At 43.6% G+C, this 22,693-nt stretch overlaps 1 protein-coding gene across 5 annotated transcripts in view; it reads right to left on the bottom strand.

Annotated features, from left to right (window-relative positions):
* Positions 1-978: 978 nt before the first annotated feature.
* Positions 979-22,693, bottom strand: part of GPD2 (glycerol-3-phosphate dehydrogenase 2) — a 102,429-nt gene continuing 80,714 nt past the window's right edge. For 3 of the 5 annotated variants that reach the window (XM_084811068.1, XM_084811050.1, XM_084811076.1), the window contains 5 exons: positions 20,764-20,876; positions 20,270-20,348; positions 20,057-20,155; positions 4,713-4,834; positions 979-4,465 (listed from right to left, as the gene is read on the bottom strand). In XM_084811068.1, the coding sequence (XP_084667194.1) occupies positions 4,435-4,465; positions 4,713-4,834; positions 20,057-20,155; positions 20,270-20,348; positions 20,764-20,876 (444 nt within the window). In that variant the 3' untranslated portion in view covers positions 979-4,434. Of the gene's footprint in view, positions 4,835-20,056; positions 20,156-20,269; positions 20,349-20,763; positions 20,909-22,693 lie in introns of those variants that run through there. The other 2 variants (XM_084811060.1, XM_084811086.1) reach the window with 2 other exon arrangements.

Below are 22,693 nucleotides of genomic sequence, written 5' to 3'. Positions count from 1 at the left end.
TAGCAAGAAAAGCATTTATGGTATTTTTGCAGGAGGAAAGTAGGAGGCTCTGACTTTTGGATATAATTGTGGAGAAGACAACATGTTTTCTGACATGTTGGCCACTACAGAATAATGTGTTTGTCTTTTAAATTGCTGTGTGTGTATGTTGCAATTATGTTCTTAAGATGCATCAGTACTAAACATTCTATAATATTCTGGCCACTGCAGACACAAAATTCACACATACATCTATGGATAGCAATGGTAAAAAAATTAAACAGTAAAACCATGTGTCACATGTAAATTAGGAACTATAAAGGAATATGAGCATTATAAAATTTGCTTTAAAAACTTATAAACAGCTTTGCTGATTTACTGTCAATGAAAATATATAGCTTCTCCCCCCCCCCCCCCTTTGTCAGAACATTTATCAGCACTTGGCAACTCTGGACTAACCTGACATGCAAGATGATCAAAATGGATTATGTAATCTTTTCCATTTATTCCTATTGATTTTAGTCATGATAAAATTCATCAGAGTGGGCTGGGAATATGCCTGAAGAGAGTTGGCTGAAATAAAGAAAGAAAGAAAGAAAGAAAGAAAGAAAGAAAGAAAGAAAGAAAGAAAGACAGCCAGCCAGCCAGCCACCAGCCAGCCAGCCATCCTGGTAACTATTTGATGGCTGTTGTCATTTGTTTGATACCACAGTGCATAAGAAAAAGAAGAAGAAAGCACTGTAGTGGGAAAGAAATATTTCAACAAGAATATCCACTGTTAATATCTCTTGACAAGTTTCTCTGTATTTTAACTCCTAATTCGTCTTAGCAGATACAGAGTGAAGGTCAGTAATTTATATTATCTCTTAAAACTGATGTTTACAGAAGACTTATTTTAAACTTTTTACCACAGGGAAAAAAATGGGGGGGAGGGATAGCTGAAGGCTAATCAACTTTATTTCCGTAACTGCCGGTAACATCAAAATGCCAGCGAGTGGACCATTTTAATCAGTTTTATTGATTCATGCTTTCAGTTCTTATTCAGTTAAAAACAAGGCACATTAAATACATCCTCTTATTGCTCTATAAATGCATGCAACTCATTCTGTATATCAAAAGTAATAAATAATGGCAATAAAACACCGAGACAGTTATAAAAATGACAACCCAGCTTCAAACACAGTATTTAACAGTCCAATCCTGAACAATAACCCAACACAATACATAAAAGTGCCAGATGGAAAAACATGCGGCATGTATATATGTGTATGTATGCATATACGTGTGCATACTATCTCACACGCACACTCTCAAACAACACCAGGCTCTTTGCTGTTACATTTCTTTCCTTTCTTTTTGAAACACAGTAGTACAATAGTATTACATACCATTAACACAATACACAACAGTTCTGCAAGTGCTTTATATTTACTGTACACTCATATAACAATATTCCATGTATAAAAAAGAATATCATGTAATCAAGTAATTTTGAGTTCTGAATTATGAATTAAAATTCTCCAATTTTACTGAATCAAGCAAATGGAAGATGAGGCATATAATGTCTTTCACATCCCACACAAAGCAGAGTTAGGCATTTTTGTAAGAAAAGCAAGAGAAAGCTGGGCTAAAATTCGGAGATCAAGCTAAAAATGCATATAAACCATCAAATAAGATGAATAAACATTCATTCACGCTCATGGTATGACCGCATTGGTATCAAAAGATGAAGAACAGCAAGAATGGAGCTCTGATAGTGATAGGCATAACTAGACATTATTGAAAATCTTGTGCTATCATGGAGAGGGAACTTTTTTGAAAAGGTGTTTTCAAAATGTGTATTAGACGTCCTCAAGGACTGTGCATATATATTGTTTTTCTTCAGCACTTACCACCCTCGCCCTGGCTAAACTTTGGTGGCAAAGGAACAGTTTGCTAAAACCCTAAAGCACATCTGGATGAGAGACATACACATACTTTTATCCCTTGATCACAGGCATTAGCTTTTACCTGAAGGGTTGAAAGGTAATTTCAAAATGCCATTTTGATTCAAAGGTATATATGAACACTGGCACCCTCACACCTTTTTAGGGTATAATATAGCTAGCATTATTTTCTCCACACTTTGCTAACATATAGGAAACCTAGTTTTTGATTACTCCCATTTCAGTTGACTTTTCTGTGCCAAAAGCTAGATTAAGTTAACACAAGGAGAAGAAAACTGTTATGTAAAAACAGTCCAATATGTGTTGGCAGTGTGGAGGGGAAGCAGCCCACAGGACCAACTGCACAAAACAACCCTTTGTGCTCATGGAGAAACCTCAAAACTATCACATATGCACAAGGTCCTGTACTTCAAGTCAATCTGAACTGCTCAGGGCCTGGCAACAGGAAGAATCCGTTTCTCCTCCCCACATCCTCATTGCCAACCTATAAAAGGTAGGTTGGAGGTCTGAGGCATCTTGATCATAGGAAAAGCTTACAGGGGGGAAAAGCCTGCATAGGATTTTGCCAGAGACCTTTTAGAACACTGCCTTCTTATATCTTTTACCAGGACTCTGCTCCTTATATTCAACTCAGGGTGAAAGGAGGGTTTCACCCTTAAGCTGGCCTAAGAATAAATTTAAATAATTAAAATTTATACATTCTAAAGTTCTACACATGAAATGTGATTGCATGCCTTTGAAGGTAGTTGCTGGGTTGGTTTTATACATCAGTGGCTTTTTCTAGCAGTAGAAGTCCTCAGCACCTTCAACATTTGTATACAGTGTTTTGACAGGGGAAATAAAGTCATTTGGACAACATTGCTTGCAGAATATTGAAATATGATGGTCCATTAGAAGGGTCCAGGAATACATGCTAACAGTGAATTTTGTACACTTTTCTATCTAGATACTATTAAGGGTCAGTTCCCATTTTGTTCTGAGAAATGCTCCACTTTGCATCATTCAAGGGATAAAATAATAATGTTAGAAAGGATTTTGGCCTGCAAGTCCAAATAGTGCAGAGTTTATCTATCGTATGACTTACAGGAGTATCCCCTTGAACGAAAACTTGAAATGTGGTAAAAGCCCTTCAGGAGGTAAAAAGATGTCAAGAAAAAGTAACCAAATGCCTCTTCTCCTGTTCACCAGTTACCTAATGTCTCTTCTCTTTGCTTCATGTCATCACTTCATTTTCTAAACAACAAGAAGCAAACTTCCCACTGTTTTTAGTGACATTACCCAGCTCATTACCCAGGGGGTGGGTGTGGGGGGTAAACCATGAAAGCCCATGTTTGAGAATGGTCCAAAATAGGACAGGCAACCTTAGTAATAATTTAATGAAGTCCAGCTCAATGTTTCTCCTGTAAAATATGTTGTGATTATAGAATAGTTTACAACTGTGCTTTATTTTGTGTATCTAGTAGAAATGAACCATCAGTCAATTCAGAAACATTTGTTAAAACTTCTACAGAAATTTCACAGGAAAGGGAAAAACACTTACATGCGCTGTTCACCACTTGCTATATTGAGCATGCTGCAAAAGGGAAAGGGAGAGAGAGGGAAATTCCACCCATATTTATAAAGTTTTTCCATGGTAGGATAACAGGCACCTGTTTCTTTAAAGCTATCCTTGTGACGTGCTTCTAATCTTATGCTGTCTTGGTCTGCTTTTCAGAAATCCATCTGTAAACCAACGCTGCTGTACAGGACATAGCTACTTAAACCCCACTAGTTCCAATGAGACTTAACCATGTTTAATTTTAGCTGAACTGGGCCCAGTATGTCCTCTTATCCAAACACAACTAAGCACCAGTGCGATTCCTTGGCACAGGACATTCACTTCTATTTGGGGCAATATTCTACAAAAATCCAAGACTCTTATTCTCCCCAATGGCAAATCACTTTTTTCCTTTCTCATTTAGGGCATGCATGTTTTAATAGCCTTGCAACAATTAACAACCCACCCATCCTGCCCCCCGTGAGCCCTGAAGGTCTAGGCAAAAGACAAACTTTTAGCACAACACACTTCTCTGAATGGGAAAAAAGTTAGGGCATGCATGTTTTAATAGCCTTGCAACAATTAAAAAAACAAACACAAAACCGTTGGCCCTGAAGTTCTAGGCAAAAGGTGTCATTTAGTTTAACACATTTCTCCAAAAATGAAAAAAGTAATCTAGAGATTTAATGAATAAGCCTACATGTAAGACACTGAGGGCATGTCGGCACCTGCCACTTTTGTCGATTTGATGCAGCAAGATGCGAGAGGAGGGGTGGAGACCACCTTACTGATATAGAAGGGGATTAATTCTTGCTCCTAGGCAGATGGCAGAGTGAAACTGCACCCACATTCATGCTTGGTTAACACCTGGATCCCCTACCATAGTTCCAGAGTGCAGCCAAAGTATAGTGCAGATCCCCTGGGATCAGCCCAGGAAAAAGTGTCTGGGTCATAGCTGCTTGATTCTCTTCCTTACTTCAAATATGCTTGTCCACCAATGATTCTGGAGAAAGCAGAGACGTATACCTAGTTCAGCAGGCCACAAGTCAAAGCAACAGAACCTTCAGAGCAAACTTAAGGGGAGGGGGGAGAAAAAGAACTACAACAGTGACAGTTTTTCTGTACAGGAGCTCACAGCCAGACAGGCTGAGTAGAGGAAGCAGACGCATCTGCAAGCCCTGGAATGTTTCTCAGCAGAGAGAGGCTGCGGCACAGGACACCACTGTGCAGCTGTAAGCTCCCAAACTCACAGTCCTCCACAGCTCCGATCGACTGAAATCACTTCACGGTGATGAATGTTCTCTTCAGCAGATTTCATAAGTACAGCTAGCCGGCTTCCAGAAATATATCCTTTCTGGATAGCAGTCATGAGCTAAAGAAAAAAGATTGAGAAGACTTTAATATCATTTTAATTGTCTTTATTTACACTCGTACACAGAGGCATTTGCATTTGCTTTAAAGAGCCGAGTGGACTTGTACTCAAAGAAACATTTCTAATCTTTAGTGAAGTCTGCAGAGACATCCAACAGGCTTAAGGTAGAAAAGGAAGTGGATGCCATGTTCTCCAGCCTCGATCCTGCCTCTGGCTCAGAGGATGGCTCAGGGGTGGGGAGGATGCTTCATGCAGTAACCCAGCATCTGCTACTCTGGGCCCTTCCAGGCAGAGAACACGGCTTTACCAGACTCCTCAGAAGGCATCCCTTCAATTCAGTCCTCACCACCTCTATGCCATAGCAGCCAGTGGCTGCAGAGTTGGACAATGGCCCTTTAAGTAGTAGCCAGCTCCTGAAAGGGGATGGAGTTAATAGCAGGTCCAGGCCTGCTAGCTTGCATAAGGCCTCTGGATGTTGCTGATACAACTGCTCTTTGTGAGTTTCAGCCAGTGATTTGTCCAAGGTTCTGAAAGACCTTGCCCTGCCCTGGCCTCACCCTTGTAATAAGTGCAACTGCTTCAGATTGGGAACCCTGAGCTGAGCTAGACAGGAGAACTGAATGCCTTCCCCACCCTCCCATAGTGCTGATGATTAAATCAGCTGCTAGGCCATCACCCTGCAGAGGCCACGCATTCTTAGCCAAACACAAATGCATCACTCTCAAGTTTTTAAAAACGTGTGCTACATCCACCTGAAATAACTTCGTATTACCACCAATGTGCACACTTTCTTATTTATTTATTTATTAAATTTATTAATCGCCCATCTGACTGGTCACCCAGCCACTCTGGGCGATGTACAACCCACCATAAAACAATTTAAAACAATAAAATTTTACCATAATTTTTTTTTTTAAATACCCTAACCCACCCCAAATGCCTGCCTGAACAACCACGTTTTTAATGCACGACGGAAGCTCATTAAAGAGGGGGCATGACGGAGTTCCCTAGGGAGGGAGTTCCACAGAGTGGGGGCCACCACTTAATAGTGCTCTGTTATTATGTAGGAGTTTGCTCATTACATCTCTAGTGAGAAAGTGCCAGAAGTCTGGAGAATAAAAAACCACCCTCTGCTTTTCTTTCCTTTCTTTCAACCCCTTTCATGCTGGGGTCGAGTCATGCAATATCAACATGACAGCAAATGCTGCAAGCCACAATCTCATTTTACTTCTCTGACTTCTTTCTTAAGGGCCAAAGTAGAGAGAGATGAGTGAACAATTTCCAATGCATTATTTAGCCTCCTTTCCTGTTTGTGAGCAATCAGGAATTCCTCCAGGATATATATTTTTTATTTGATTATTTCTGACTTTAAGTTAACTCATTGGCTTGCCCAGGAAACCATAGTGAAGTATTTATTGGAACCCTTCTGGCTACTTGTGATAGGCCAGGACATTCAAGCAAGTGCATCTGCTTTATCTGAAAGACAAGATCAGCACAAACGGATGCATTATTGTTTGTATATTTAGCACCATTCATGTACATGGCACTTTACAAAGAATGAGGATAAATCCCTATCCTAGAGGCTTACCATGTAGAAAGAGACATAAGGAAGAAATCAGGCAGCTCAGTAGCTGGAAGACCAGCTCAGAAGCTCCATCAAATTCACTTGCAGAACCTGCCTCTTATTTCACCATGCGTATTTAATCCAAAATCATACCCAAAGTAGCACACTTTGGAGGAGCAGAAAAAAGTTGCCCTTTTTACCAGCCTGCTTGTGATTATAATACATTTCAGCCAGGGGTTGACCAAGTGTGTACTGGCATATCTGATTCAGCTGGAAGACTGAACATGAACTTTTCCTGCAGTGCTTGTTTGTACTGTTGTTGAATGGCAGGAGATAAACAGGTATGGGATAATTTTAACTAAATATTGTGTGTTGCATTTTTAACAAATGAGGCTCTGCAATGAAATTTTGTAGTGTGGAGTGCCTTGGTTCAGGGTCCCAGCCGCTCCATTACATCCCACCACTCCCGGTGCTCCTTCCTCCCACCCCTCCACCACAACAGGCAAATTAGCATTCCGTGCCCACTCTTTGGTCTATTTCAGATTACCCCCTCTATTTGGGGGTGTTTTCAAGGGGGGGGGTTACTTGTAGTAGCGGACACACTAGGGCCCAATCCCAGCTACATTATTTTATTTCTCCACTGATCTCTATGGACATGTCTCTATTCCATGACTTCCATTAAAACAGAATCTCAGTGTGAACTAGGAAGTGACCCATCCAGACAATGAGATTATATTTTATACCCTTTTTATCTGTATGTGTTTCCTTCCTTTCCAGCCACTCCATTCTATTCCCTGCAGTGACAAACCCAACCTTTCCCACCCTCCCTTACAGAACTTTATTTATTTATTATTTATTTATACCCTTTTTCTCTCTATGTGTTTCTTTCCTTTCCAGCCGCTCCATTCTATTCCCTGCAGTGACAAACCCAACCTTTCCCTCCCTCCCTTACAGAACTTTATTTATTTTATTTATGTTATGTGCCGCCTTTCCACAAATGCCATCAAGATGATATACAATACAAATAAAACCAATACATAAAGAACAATAAAAGCGTATTATAACATTAAAGCCACTATTCACAATTTCAAAGTCCAAATTAAAGAGATGTGTCTCAAGAAGGCGGCATTGTGTCTATGCACGCCAGACATCTGTAGGTATCAAACTTGGCATGACTCCCCATCTCAGCCTTGCCTCCCCCTCACCATGACTCAGCCTTATGTTGAAGAGGTCCATATGGAAATCACCAGAAGGAAGCATGACCAAGGTCGCATCAGGCTATTTCCACATTTCCTGTGGGAGTTCCCGCTCCCCAAAGAAGTACCTTTGGTGGTGAAATCCAGCGTTGCCTTTGAGCGGCCCTGGCATCAAGGGTCACGGCTGGACCTTTCCATGCTGCAGAGCCCCCGGTGCCCCCCCTCCCCCCACTTGCAAGCTGCAGTGATGGGTCATTCTTAGCATTTAGGTTTCTGATGAATAAAGTCTCAGCTAGGTCATTGAGATTTCATGTTATTTCATGCTATTTTAAACGCAACTGACCATTTCTGGATTTCTCTCTGCTTGGTTGTTGAATAAATATACTCAACTGGAAACTGGAGTTGAAGGAGTTCTTTTGCTTATAGCCTGAGATTGGCCTTACCTTAGCTGGCCTAGTCTACTTGGTGCATTCTACCACATTTTCAAGACAATTAAAGAAAGCTCTGGAAAATGGGCTTATCCTTCTCCAAGGTACAAGCCGTAAACCTGGATTCTCATGCATTCAAATTAAGAGTTATTGGTCATCACATGACTGGTGGCAGCTCTGCCTCCAAATATACAACAAAGGGTATCTTGCATCCTGTCCTACATTATAGGGTTAGAAGTACAGACTTGCCATTTGTCACACCCTCCCACCTGGTTATCAGGGTCCCCCCCCCCCCATCAGACGTACTCAATATTCCAGGCCACTGAGTTATTTATAGGGATGTTCTGTATGTGTTGCTTCCCTCCTCCCTGCCAAAAAGAACATTTACAAGAACTTTGTAACTAAGAACTTGGGCTTGGGTTTGGTTTCTTTCTCCTCCTGCCCTTTCCTTTTGTGTTGTGTCTTTTAGACTGTATGCCTGAGGGCAGAGACTTATTACTGATCTTTGTAAGCTGCTCTCGGGAGCCTTCTTTGGCTAAAGAGTGGGGTAAAAATGCTTTTAGTTGCACCAATAGTAGCAATAACAGAAATGGTAATAATAATTTCAAGTGAGGAGCACAACAAAATTTGTCCTCTTTTAAAGAAATTGAAGATTACCATAAATAAAACACAGCAGGATAAATGGTTTTAACTTCTTACATGATAGCACATTCAAACAAGCCAAATTTTAAACAAATATGGTCACAAAACCAAAGGCTACCAATGTGGAACAAGACTTCTAATTCTTAAAAATGGAAAATTAAATCCTATTAATTTTGGAGCCTGAGAGTGAATGACAAAGAGGAGCTTACTGTTAGCTGTGCACCGGGGGTGGGGGGAAGACAAGATCTTTTAAAAAAGATACCTAAACTTGATTTCAGTCACAAAGCAGCTGTTATTTTTTACCTCTCTAAAATGTATTAATTTAAGCTATTATGTCTGATGCAAATACTTACTCTCCCTTTTATTATTATTAAATGCTGGACACAACCAGTGAACATTTCTGCATTTACATTCAACAGTGCTCTTATCTGCAGCCCATCTTGAGAGAGACAATTACCATTTTCCTTTGCCTTGATCTTGTTTGTTTAACTTGACACAGTGAAGAAAGGGCTGACATTGACCAAAATCCCTGGCATTAATTTATCTCATGTTCCGCATTCATCATTGCCACAGTGCAGGAAGGACCTGGCAGTCATCTGAAATACCTGACCAAGAAAGGCTGTACAAAAACAAACCTGGCTAGCTACAGAAAACAAATAAGCGGCTGCCGGCTTGCACGAAAGGAGTCAAATGGATGCGAAGTATCGCTAGAGCCTTCAATTCTACATTTTACAGCATCTGCATTTTAAAAATGCATATGCTCCACCTTCTGTTCCCCCCAAACACCACTAAATTCTGGCCTTTGATTTATAGGTTAAGGGAACCATTCACAGGCCAAACGGGGTATAGTGGCTCAATTCAGATGTTATGGGCAGTTAAGAATGTGCTCCAGGCCCACATATGCCAATTCTCTCCTCCACTTCCTGGTGTGTGGTGACCAGAGTTTGCCACAACATCTGGGATTGGGTTACTGATAGCCATGCCTTTGCCTCCAAACCTGAATGAGAAGCACCCTTCAGACAGTAGATACGAATTCTGCTTGAAGGCAAGCCACAGACATTGCTAACTGCAAAGGGGGAGGGAATCAGCATGCGCAATGGAAGCAGAGGGAAGCACAAGTGAATCCACAGCTTTCTGGGAGATAATTTTCATGAATGGATCACAGTTGCCAGGGTGGCAGTGAAATTCTAAAAACACACATTTAAGGCTGCAATCCTATGCACACTTATTTAGGAGTAAGCCTTATTGACACAGCTGCCTGGCGCACGCAATCACAGGGAGGCTAGCAAGTCATGGTGGCTTGCAAACCACCCTGCGCATGCCAGTTGCGTGCTGCCTGATTTTTTAATTTTTTAATTTATTATTTAATTTATTAATCGCCCATCTGGCTGGTCACCCAGCCACTCTGGGCGATGTACGACATACAATAAAACAATACAATTCTACAATAAAAACATTTTCTAAAATACTCTAACCCACCCCAAATGCCTGCCTGAACAGCCACGTTTTTAATGCATGACGGAAGCTCATTAAAGAGGGGGCATGACGGAGTTCCCTAGGGAGGGAGTTCCACAGAGTGGGGGCCACTACAGAAAAGGCCCTCTCCCTCGTCCCCACCAGTCTAGCTGTCCTGGCTGATGGGACAGAGAGAAGGCCACCCGAGGCTGATCTTGTTAAGCGGCCTGTCTGGTGCTGCTGGAGGCGCTCCTTAAGATAGGCTGGGCCGGAACCATATAGGGTTTTAAAGGTCAAAACCAACACCTTGAATTTGGCCCGGAAAACAACTGGTAACCAGTGCAACCCCTTCAGCACTGGAGTGATGTGATCTCGCCGGCGGCTGCCTTTAATCAGGCGAGCTGCCGCATTCTTTACCAGCTGCAGCTTCCGAACCGTCTTCAAGGGTAACCCCACGTAGAGCGCATTACAGTAGTCTAAACGAGAGGAGACCAGGGCATGTACTACTGATGGGAGCAGATGGTCGGGAAGGAAGGGGCGCAGCTGCTGTATCAGATGGAGTTGATACAGCGCTGTCCAGCTCACAGCTGACACCTGAGCCTCCATGGACAGCTGGGAGTCCAAAATTACCCCCAGGCTGCGGACCTGGTCTTTCAAGGGTAGCCATACCCCATTCATAATTTGAATGGGGATTTGCATAATTATCCTCGTGGGGCACAGCTTCTCATGTTGACCGAACCCAGCGAGGGTGGTTTGTTGGGGTCATTAATAAACCACCCAGAACCCACGGACTGTTATAGGGTAGTTTCTTAACCACCCCAATATGCCACCCTTGCGGCAGGGCTTGGACTGGCAACCTGGTGCCCACGGGCGCCACAGCCCACTGTGACTAATAACCCATGGCGGGTTGTGGTGACCATGCGAGCCAGGTCAGTGGAATGTATGTCTGAGTAAAGATACATAAAGTAAAAGATATCGACTCGATTATACTATATGCAGCAGGGGTACTGAACTTCTTTCAGCCCAAGGGCAGAGTTCCATTCTGGGGAAGCTCTCAGGGCTGCACACCAGTAGCAGGCAGGTACTGCTCTGGCCCAACCTCGCCAGCCTAGCCATTGCTCTTGTACGAAAGAGCACAAGAAAACCGTCTCGTGAAGATCATTTGGAATTCTTCCATGGGGAATTTCAGGGGCTTCCATCTCATGCATTCTTTTTGCATTACATTCTGAAAACAATTAATCTGTTGGCTATTATTAGTGTGGCACCACCTAATGGCTGACATTTCCTGAGGAGGGTGCAATGGTAATTGGGGATGGAAAGCAGGAAAATACTTCAGTTTTCCCTGGTTTTGCTTTGGTCTTCTATGCCTGCATGAGGGAAACATAACCTGTGGAGAATGAATAGGCTCCGGGGCTGCCTTTCTCCTCTGCATGAAAAGGAGGCATTTGCACAAACAAATGTGCAATGAAAAACAGACACTTTTGCCACAGGGGCAATATGTAGTCCAGCATTCTGTATCCAGCTGCTTGACACATGGATTACCCTAAGGTCACGTTCAAGCCACATACCCTTTCCAAACATGGGAACATCCTCCTTTCCTACATCCAAACCTGGCAGCAGTTCTGCCAACACAAGGTTGAGGTCAAGGCTAAATGGTGTGCTAAAGGATTCAGCAACCATGAAAAACATGCAGCAAGATGAACATTAGTTGAAAGAGACCAGCGTGCTTTACTTGGCAATGTCCAAGCGATTCCCCACTCCCACTCCATCTCAAGTGGCCTCACACAACCTGCCTTAACACGTTATATACAAAGGAGATATACAAGAGAAATCTAAATAGCCATGGAAAGGTACATGGCAGGGGTAGGCAACACAGTGCTCACAGACACCTTTCTTGGAGCCTGCAAGGGGTTCTACACTTAAATAGAAAAACAACACATTTTCTCACTGGCAGCTGGGATCTCTTCTAAGCAAAATGAGGGTCTACAGCTGCTGCCATCTTCATTCCCCATGAATGCCTCTGGGTTCTGGGACTGAACCCTCTGTCCTCCAGAGTTTTGTTAGAATAAAGTACCAACTAACATGCTGCCCATACACGAAGTAAAATGACGTCCTGTGAATTTGTGAATTAAAAAAAAAATCAAATCGGGGGAAGGTATAGCGCCACTACGTTAGCAATCAGTTTCTGTTGCAGACCCTATATAACGGTGTGATGAGAACTGAAAAGCAACACTCTTAATGAGAACTTGCCTTTTCAGATTTAAGGCAAGCTAATTAGAATTGGTTGGGATTATTATTTGTATTATTATTAATTACATTTCTATACCGTCCCGTAGCTGAAGCTTCCTGAGTAGTTTACAAAAGTTAAAACATTAAAATACAATATACAAAGTTTAAAAACCATTGACATAAAAGCATACGGACAGTATACAAACAACATATAACTAAAAACAACTTTGAACTAAAAACAATTTTTAAAAATCCAACAGTAAAACAAGTAAAACAAAACAGTAAAACAATACAGCTTACGAACAGCATACAAAAGTCAGCAAAAGGAAAAAGGGTTTAGTCAGGAAGTAGGTAGAAGCTTGATTTTTCAGAAGGGAGAAATGGCAGGAGTGAGTGGCAAAAGACCTGAAGTGTTGGTGTGGAACAAAGAACACTATGCTTTGGCCAACCCAGCAGCAGCATTCTGATTTGGGAATTGCTGACAAAAAACAACCCATAGAGGATTCTGATCTCAAGGCAGAAATCAGCTCATATATGAAGCTGCTGTTGGGGACCTTGACTTCAGGGCCTACCTGCCTGCACTCTGTGACATCCAGATTAGTGGCTGAAATTACACTGCCCCTTCTGTCCAAGTTCAGATATTTATCAGGCAGTGACAGGCTTTGCATGAAGAATGGCTTGGGCACCTTTCCCTCTACCATTCATCAAAAGGGACACGACACGGGCACTCCAGAGGACATTATGTGTGGCTGCCCTATTCAAATGTTCCCTCCCTCCCTTTTTGAGAGAAAAGAACCAAAAAGAACAGTCACACATGACTTTAGGGCCATAGGGGGTGGGTGAGCATGCCTCTCACCCACCATATATAACTTGTCACCATCCAGTAAAAGTCTAAACCACCACCAGCACCACCCTCCCACGTCCACGCAGATTCATTCCACCAAAGCCATCGTAATATTACCTCACATTCAGGGAACTACTAGAAGATGCCACATAAAATGTGTACATTGCTTAATATTAATTATATTTACCTTCAGTGTGCCTTATTTTCTTGAAGAAGGTAGAATGAGTGATGTCTTTTAATTGAATCTAATAAATATTTTCCACCTTGTATCATCTTAAGATTTAAAAACAACAGCAACTGTGGTTGCCATTTTAGAAACAAACCTGAAAGGAATGATTGCCTATATAATTTTCCATTAACTTTTCCCCAATATTAATGAAGTAGACAAAGCAGATATTCTGGTTTGTTTATTGTTGTTGTTGTTGTTGTTCAGTCGTGTCCGACTCTTCGTGACCCCATGGACCATAGCACGCCAGGCCTTCCTGTCCTGCGCTCTCTCCCGGAGCGTGCTCAAGTCCATATTCATTGCATCAGTGATGCTATCTAGCCATCTCATCCTCTGCTATCCCCTTCTCCTTTTGCCTTCAATCTTTCCCAGCATCAGGGTCTTTTCCAGTGACTTTTCTCTTCGCATTAGGTGGACAAAATATTTGAGCTTCAGTTTCAGTATCTGTCCTTCCAACGAGCAGTCTGGGTTGATTTCCCAGGGTTGATGTATTATATAAACAAACAATGGTTTGTTTATATAATACATAAATACACATACAGTCTGTGAATACATATTGGGTAAGTTTGCATGTCACGCTAAGCCATGCTGAGAACAAGCCATGGTGAGTAAGTGACTCCTGACAAGATGATCAGGCACTCTGTGGCTTGCTGTGGCTTGTTTCCCCCTCAGTCCTCCTGCCCACTCCCAGCAAGTATTCCAGGTGCTTTTGTAGCAGAAAACCTCATTTCTTCATTCCCTATGTTGGCACTCTTTCTGCAATTGGTCTGCTGGAGTTGCTGACTCATGAGGGAGACTCCCTCCTCATCCCATCAGATTGCCAAATGCATATAATTTTCTGAGCCCTTATGAAGGCGGTAATTCATTCACAAACTTTTATCTTTTAAAAAATTCAGGGTCTTTCACAAGCGCTCAGGACTGCAAGACTACCTGTCTGCTATTTAGCCCAGTATATCGATATCCCCCTCGTCGATGTCCTTGTCAATTTAATCTTCCACTTTGGTGCTTACCTTACTAGCCAACAACTTTTTTTTAAAAGGTTGCTTCTCCTACTACCAAAGTAATTACACCTGCCCCCAAAGCTCCTTCTTCTGCAGCCACCAGCTGTTTTCAGCTCCCCTACCCCCCCTTCGTGCTTGTCGCTTCCCTCCACTGGTCTCCATTATTAGCTGTCAGATATACATATGGGTTACAGAGCAGTGATGGGGATCAGTAAAGATACACACATTTCAAAGCAGAGCAGAGAGTGAGGAGGATCAATAAAGACATGCAAATTTCAAAGAAGACAAATGAGGTGGATCCTTAAATATGCGCATATTTCAAAGAAGAGCAGTGAGTGGTATTGGTAAGTATACACACATTTCATGGCAAAGCAGTAAAGCGGAAGGGAAAATTACACAAATTTCATATCAGTGGATTTCTGCATATGCACACTTGCACAAAACCGAAAAAAGAAAAAAGTTAAGAACACATTTGGGATATTCTCTGGTGTCCTTTCTTCTCAATCTTAAGCACCACAGGGCGGAGGGGACTGACAAGGGATGAGGAAAGGTGGCAGTGCTCTAGAAAGATTGCAAGGAGCGGCAGAGGGGTTTGCTGCTCTTGCTGGATGGTTCTCTAGCTGTTCCCAACAACCCATGATGAAGACGCCCTGCCCGGTTCGGACGTCACAACAAGCCACCCTCAAAACAAGCCACCCTGAACAACCCAAAAACAAGCCATGGGTTCTCAGGGTGGCTTGTTTGTGGAAAACAACCCACGATGAAAAAAACTGTTCCAGGCTTAGATATCACAACAAGCTACCCTGAAACAACCCATGGCGACAACCTATTGTGGCTTATCATGTTGTGCAAACCAGAACATTTTATTTATTTTTATTTATATTTATATATATCCCCTTCACGGATCACTGCCTTGTTGTGGTGAAGGGGCTTGCGTAACTCAGTGAAGCCATAAGCTATGCCGTGCAGGGCCACCCAAGACGGACAGGTCATGGCAAAGAGTTCTGACAAAATGTGGTCCACTGGAGAAGGAAACGGCAACCCACTCCAGTATTCCTGCCAAGAAAACCCCATGGAACGTATCACAAGGCTAAAAGAGATCACGCCGGAAGATGAGCCCCTCAGGTCAGAAGGTGTCCACTGGGGAAGAGCAGAGGGAATTTCCAAGTAGCGCCAGAAAGAGTGACGCGGCTGGGCCAAAGCCGAAAGGACACTCAGCTGTGGATGTGTCTGGAGGTGAAAAGAAAGTCCGATGCTAAAGTTCCTAATATTGTTTAGGAACCTGGAATGTAAGATCAATGAATCAAGGTAAGCTGGAGGTGGTCAAACATGAGATGGAAAGACTGAACATTGACATCTTGGGAATCAGCGAACTAAAATGGACAAGCATGGGCAAATTTAATTCAGGTGACCATTATATCTACTACTTTGGGCAAGGATCCCTTAGAAGAAATGGAGTAGCACTCATAGTCAACAAAAGGGTGGGAAAAGCAGTACTGGGGTACAATCTCAAAAACAACAGAATGATCTCAGTACAAATCCAAGGCAAACCATTCAACATCACAGTAATTCAAGTCTATGCCCCAACCACTGAGGCCGAAGAAGGTGAGGTTGATCGGTTCTATGAAGACCTACAACACCTTCTAGAACTAATACCAAAAAAAGATGTCCTCTTCATCATAGGGGATTGGAATGCTAAAGTAGGAAGTCAAGAAATCACCAGGATAACAGGCAAGCATGGCCTTGGTGTACAAAATGAAGCAGGACAAAGGCTAATAGAGTTTTGCCAAGAGAACACGCTGATCACAGCAAACACTCTTTTCCAACAGCACAAGAGGCAACTCTACACATGGACATCACCAGATAGTCAATATCGAAATCAGATTATTACGTACTTTGCAGCCAATGATGGAGAAGCTCCATACAGTCAGTAAAAACAAGACCTGGAGCTGACTGTGGCTCAGATCATGAGCTGCTTCTTGCAAAATTTCGGCTTAAATTGAAGAACGTAGGCAAAACCACTAAACCATTCAGGTATGACCTAAATCATATCCCTTATGAATATACAGTGGAGGTGAGGAATAGATTTCAGGGATTAGACCTGATAGAAAAAGTGCCTGAGGAACTATGGACGGAGGTCCGTAACATTGTTCAGGAGGCAGCAACTCAATCCATCCCAAAGAAAAAGAAATGCAAGAAAGCAAAGTGGCTGTCTGATGAGGCTTTACAAGTAGCTGAGGAAAGAAGGGAAGCAAAAAGCAAGGGAGAAAGGGGAAGATATACCCAACTGAATGCAGAGTTCCAGAGAATAGCAAGGAGAGACAAGAAGGCCTTCTTAAATGAACAGTGAAAAGAAATGGAGGAAAACAATAGGATGGGAGAGACTAGAGATCTTCTCAAGAAAATCGGAGATCTCAAGGCAACGTTTTGTGCAAAGACGGGCATGATAAAGGACAAAGAAGGCAGGGACCTAACAGAAGCAGATGAGATTAAGAAGAGGTGGAAAGAATACACAGAAGAACTATACAGGAAAGATCTGAATGTCCCTGATAGCCGTGATTAGGGATGTACGAAACTCCCCTTACCTGGCTCCGCCGGGTTCCGCTGGGGGGAGGTGCTCTGTCCCGCCCCCCGGAATCCTGGCCGGCTGGCTCTGCTCCACGGGCATTCCGCGGAGCCGCCAGCTGGCTCCGCCAGCAGCCGGACATCCGGCCGCTGGCTAGCAGGGACGCAAATGGCGGCGGCCGTAGCTGCCGCCATTTGCGTCCCTGTAGTCAGCCGTGATACGCTACATAAAGACTTACGTAGCCTATCATGTCTGGCTTAAAACAAAACAAAATGCGCGTACGCAAATGGCAGTGGCTACGGCCGCCGCCATTTGCATTCCTTATTTTTGGCTGTCTTAGTCTACGTAAATATTTACGTAGACTAAGACGGCGAAAATAAGGGGAACGCAAATATCGTCCGCTACGCTATTTGCGTTCCCCTTATTTTCGCCTTCTTAGTCTACGTAAATATTTACATAGACTAAGACGGCCAAAAATAAGGAATGTAAGTAGCCGCCACCATTTGCGTACACGGTGTTTTTTTTAACCCAGCCATGATAGGCTACGTAAATCTTTACATAGCCTATCACGTCATTTCTTTTTAACCCAGCCATGATAGGCTACGTAAATCTTTACGTAGCCTATCACGTCGTTTTTTGTTTTAACCCAGCCATGATAGGCTATGTAAATCTTTACGTAGCCTATCATGTTGTCCGGGTGGACACTGAGCCCATAGAATCCCAGAGTAGTTCTGATTCTGAGGAAGACCAGTTGCTCCTGGGAGAGGAGCGCGCTCCTCTTTCCCAGGACCAACAGCTGACGGAGATTCCTCCCACCAGCATTCTTAGTTTAGTTAGCAGTCCAGGGAGTGACCAGGCACAGATAGCAGACTTGGTGGATGCGTGACGCAGAGAGCGGTGCCAGATGGAGGGCGCGGAAAGGAGGCATAATGCCAGGTTGGCGTGCAAACAACGGCTGCGCCCAGAGGAGCCAAGGGAAAAGGGGAGGGACTCTCCCTAGTCCTTAAGTTCAGGGGTCTGCCAGTAATTCCCTTTCAAACGGGGACCAACTGTTCCAACGTAGGGCATACGTACTGTGCTGCTCAGATCTAGTTGCAATCAGTATAGTTGTTAAGTTGTAAAAGAAGAATAAAGCTTTGAAAGGAATTCCTTTGTCTGTGTCTGGACTTGGCTACTGGATTAGACTGAGAGAGGCCTCCAAGGAGCCCTTGACACACGTCGTGTGTGTGTGGTTTTTTTTTACAATACAAGACTGCAAATGGCGGCGGTGGCAGCTGGTTGGAAGACCAGCCACCGTAGCCGCCAAAGCCGCCACCGGAGCCGCTGCCGCCCGGAACATCCGCCCCAGGTAAGTCTCGTCCCGGGGGGGGGGGGGGGATCTGCGGGGGGGCAGGCCATTCTGCCACAGATTTCGGGGGGCCGAATGCACTGGCATTCGGCCTCACTGAGATCCATGGTGGAATTCTCTGACATCCCTAGCCATGTGCGCACCAAGTGCGGTCTCTGAACTTGAGCCGGACATCCTAGAGAGTGAAATCAAGTGGGCCTTAGGAAGTATTACTAACAACAAAGCTAGCGGAGATGACAGTATTCCATCTGAGATATTTAAAATCCTAAAAGATGATGCTGTTAAAGTGCTGCACTCATTATGCCAACAAATACGGAACACTCAACAGTGGCCACAAGCCTGGAAAAGGTCAGTTTACATTCCAGTTCCAAAGAAGGGCAATGCCAAAGAGTGTTCAAACTACCGTACAATTGTGCTCATTTCACATGCCAGCAAGGTTATGCTCAAAATCCTACAAGCTAGGCTTCAGCAGCATGTGAACCGAGAACTACCGGAAGTACAAGCTGGGTTTCGAACAGGCAGAGAAACTAGAGATGAAATCGCCAACTTTCGCTGGATCATGGAGAAAGCAAGAGAATTCCAGAAAAACCTCTATTTCTGCTTCATTGACTACGCTAAAGCCTTTGATTGTGTGGATCACAACAAACTGTGGCAAATTCTTAAAGAGATGGGAGTAGCAGACCACCTTACCTGTCTCCTGAGAAACCTGTACGAGGGTCAAGAAGCAACAGTAAGAACCGGACACTAACCAACCGATTGGTTCAAAATTGGGATAGGAGTACAACAAGGCTGTATATTGTCACCCTGCTTATTTCATTTATATGCAGAGTACATAACAACCTCAGATATGCAGATGATACCACCCTAATGGCAGGAAGCGAAGAGGATCTAAAGAGCCTCTTGTTGAGGGTGAAAGTGGGGAGTGCAAAAGCTGGTTTGAAACTCAACATTAAAAAAACGAAGATCATGGCATCTGGCCCCATCACTTCCTGGCATATACAAGGGGAAGAAATGGAAGCTGTGACACATTTTATTTTCTTGGGCTCCAAGATCACCGCAGACGGTGACTGTAGCCATGAAATTAAAAGACGCTTGCTCCTGGGGAGGAAAGCTATGGCAAACCTAGACAGCATAGTAAGAAGCAGAGACATCACCTTGCCGACAAAGATTCGTATAATCAAAGCTATGGTTTTCCCAGTAGCAACGTATGGCTGTGAGAGCTGGACTATAAGGAAGGCTGAGCGCCGAAGAATTGATGCCTTCGAACTGTGGTGCTGGAGAAGACTCTTATGAGTCCCCTGGACTGCAAGGAGGTCCAATCAGTCAATCCTAAAGGAAATCAACCCTGACTGCTCATTGGAAGGACAGATACTGAAGCTGAAGCTCAAATATTTTGGCCACCTAATGCGAAGAGAAAACTCCCTGGAAAAGACCCTGATGCTGGGAAAGATTGAAGGCAAAAGGAGAAGGGGATGGCAGAGGATGAGATGGCTAGATAGCATCACCGATGCAATGAATATGAATTTGAGCACACTCTGGGAAAGCGCGGAGGACAGGAAGGCCTGGCGTGCTATAGTCCATGGGGTCACGAAGAGTTGGACACGACTTAACGACTGAACAACAACAACAATATATATATATATAGAGAGAGAGAGAGAGATACACGCACACACGCGCGCGCACTCACGCACACATACTGAATGAAATAAATAAAAGCACTCACCTGCAAAAACTCATTGAGTTCAACCTGCCCATTTTTGTTCAAATCCACTTCATTCAAAATTTCATGGAGTGCACTTTCATTAATTTGAAGGTTGATGCTCTATAAAGTATATGAAAGGAAAAACCCACATGCTTGGATTAACAACACACTATTAATATCATGCCAGGCAACTTAGAGATTTTTTATGTATATATAAAAAAAGTAAAATGTTACCTCTAACACGCGCTGCACGTCCAATATGGTAATAAAACCTTTGCCTTCTTTATCAAACATGTGGAATCTCTTTTTATATCTGAAAGATTGGATCACTCGTGAAAAAGCTGTACACTGACAAATAGCAAGAGTGGCTTTAAAAGCAGGGTTTTTTAGCATCGGCCCCATCTAAAGCTGTGAGGCATTCTCCCCTTTATGCCCACAAGCTTACTGCAATCCCTGCAAAGTCTCCAAAAACTTTACCCCACCCCTGTGCTAAAGGCTTGGGAGAGCTACTTCCGGTCAGACAATAATGGAACAGATCCCACTGATATTGGACCGGCTTGGAGATGCCATCATGCATGCGCCCTGGGAGCAACATTTAATTCAGAGAGGTCTTCCTGTTACAAACCAGCTTGCAGGGGGGCTGAAGGCATTCTTCTTAAGTTCCCACCCTTACATCTTATATCCCGACCCCAGAGACTAAGAAGGACTAGTTTGCATTATATATTTACCTCTCAATATCTGCTGGGGACAAAGTGATCTCGCTACGATCTGTGAGTTGCTCTGACCGTGCCTTGTAGCCCATTTCATAGTACAGGAACTTCTTTGCCTCGGCCAGCTCCTCCTAAACAGGGACAGCAGCACACCGTCTCAGCTCTAGGGTAACAGCAAATATTTACATTCTGAATTTCTTCTTTGCCGTAATGTTTTACTGGCTCCTTTCACTTAATTATAATTGCTGGTCCTTAGAGGAATATCAGCAGTTGATGACCAAAAAGTGCTTAAAGGTGAACAAGGTAATTAAGATTAGGCAGCATTTCATGCTTCAGCTAGATCACTGGTTCAGTTGTACAAGTGTTGATTATCAAGCGATAATTACTCAGGGAGACGTGCAATGTAAAGATTTTTAGGGCTGTATCATGCCTTCAATCCAGACACACAACTTGCAGCAATGTCAGCAAGACTTGTGCTTGCAGACAAAAGGGCCAAGAGATGGCCTTTAAATTTAACGTGGGTATCTTATAGCTACGATAAATACCCTAAGTGGAGAGACACAGCTTTTAATGCATCTAATTTCTGAGGCTTCTGGCATTTGTTGATTACTCTCTTCAAGCAGCAGGACAACTAAGCAGCCCACAGCTCAGAATCGTGAAATCCCCTCTTCTGTTCCAAAACTTTCTTTTTACTGTTTACTGTTCTACTCAACTGTTGTGCTCAACGTGCCTGACTGCCACCCTCCTTATGACCACACATTTGAGAACAGGGGCCTCTTGCTGAAATCAGTTATCCTGCCTTGACAAAGGAAGCCTCTCCAGAGTACGCAAACCGTATACAATGGCATCTTTTTGCTTTAAGAGCCCGTGGACCAGATACTGGGGCTCCCTCTCTGCATGCCACTGCCACTACCAGGGGGCAAAAAAAGAAGAAGAAAAAAAGCCCTTTGCCATTCAGATATTTGTGAGATACAACATGAAGATTAAGCGCCAGAGCACAAACTACGTGTATCATAGGATGGCCACTGAAACTAGTTTCCCTCAGCAACTGGTCTAACCTTTATGGTAGGGAGGGGGAGTTACTGTACTCAGCATATGGACTGGTACATTGTCATGCTGTTTATCTTCACAGCTTGAATGGACTGAGGGCGCATGGATAGGCATTAGGCACCGATCCACATGTTCTGGCAGAGAGGCTGATCAGTTACTGTAAGGAGGCTATTTTCAGCAGCACCTCTAGAGCAAACATAATGTGCACTCTGGGCTGCAGGTGTGGTCAAAAAGGGATTTTATATTTCTATATATATAGATTGATCTACCTCTATCTAGATATAGATGCCGCCTTTCCTCCAAGGAGCTCAAGGCAGCAGACATGATTCTCCCACACCCTCATTTTATTTTCACAACAACCTGGTGAGGCAGATTAGCCTGAGAGATAATGAGTGGTCCGAGGCCATTCAGTGAGCTGCATGGATGAAAAGGGATTTGAAAGTGGATCTCCCCAGGCCTAGTCTGACACTCTTAACTAGTACACCCTTAACCAGTACACCACCTTACTGGTAATCTCCAGATGTTTGGGGACTACAACTCCCATCAGCCCCAGCCAGTAGGGGCAATAGTCAGGGATTATAGGACCTTTAGTCCAAACCATCTGGAAGGCACCGGGGGTTGCATCCAATTATGTATTTCTGCCAGTTGGAGGGAACCAGTGGTGGAACAGATTTCTTCCTCCTGTCTGCAGCCCCATCCCCCCCCCCCCCAAATCTACTCCAGAAGGTTGGGGGATCCTCTAGGGCAGATTTTGGGCATGCGTGGAGGAGGGGAGGGCTGCAGGGGGTGGGAGAGGACAGGGAAGTCCCCTCACACAAGGGTGGGATCCAACCCCCAGTTGACAAAAAAGGATGCCTGAAGTAGGGATGTATGAGAAATTCATTTCAGTTCATTTTTT

Source organism: Heloderma suspectum, chromosome 1 (genome assembly GCF_057233095.1).
Source record: "Heloderma suspectum isolate Gila_16-S chromosome 1, 16-S_ref, whole genome shotgun sequence".
NCBI lineage: Eukaryota > Metazoa > Chordata > Lepidosauria > Squamata > Helodermatidae > Heloderma > Heloderma suspectum.
Note: the sequence above shows the minus strand (reverse complement) of the source record. Positions and strands in the feature narration are given on the sequence as shown.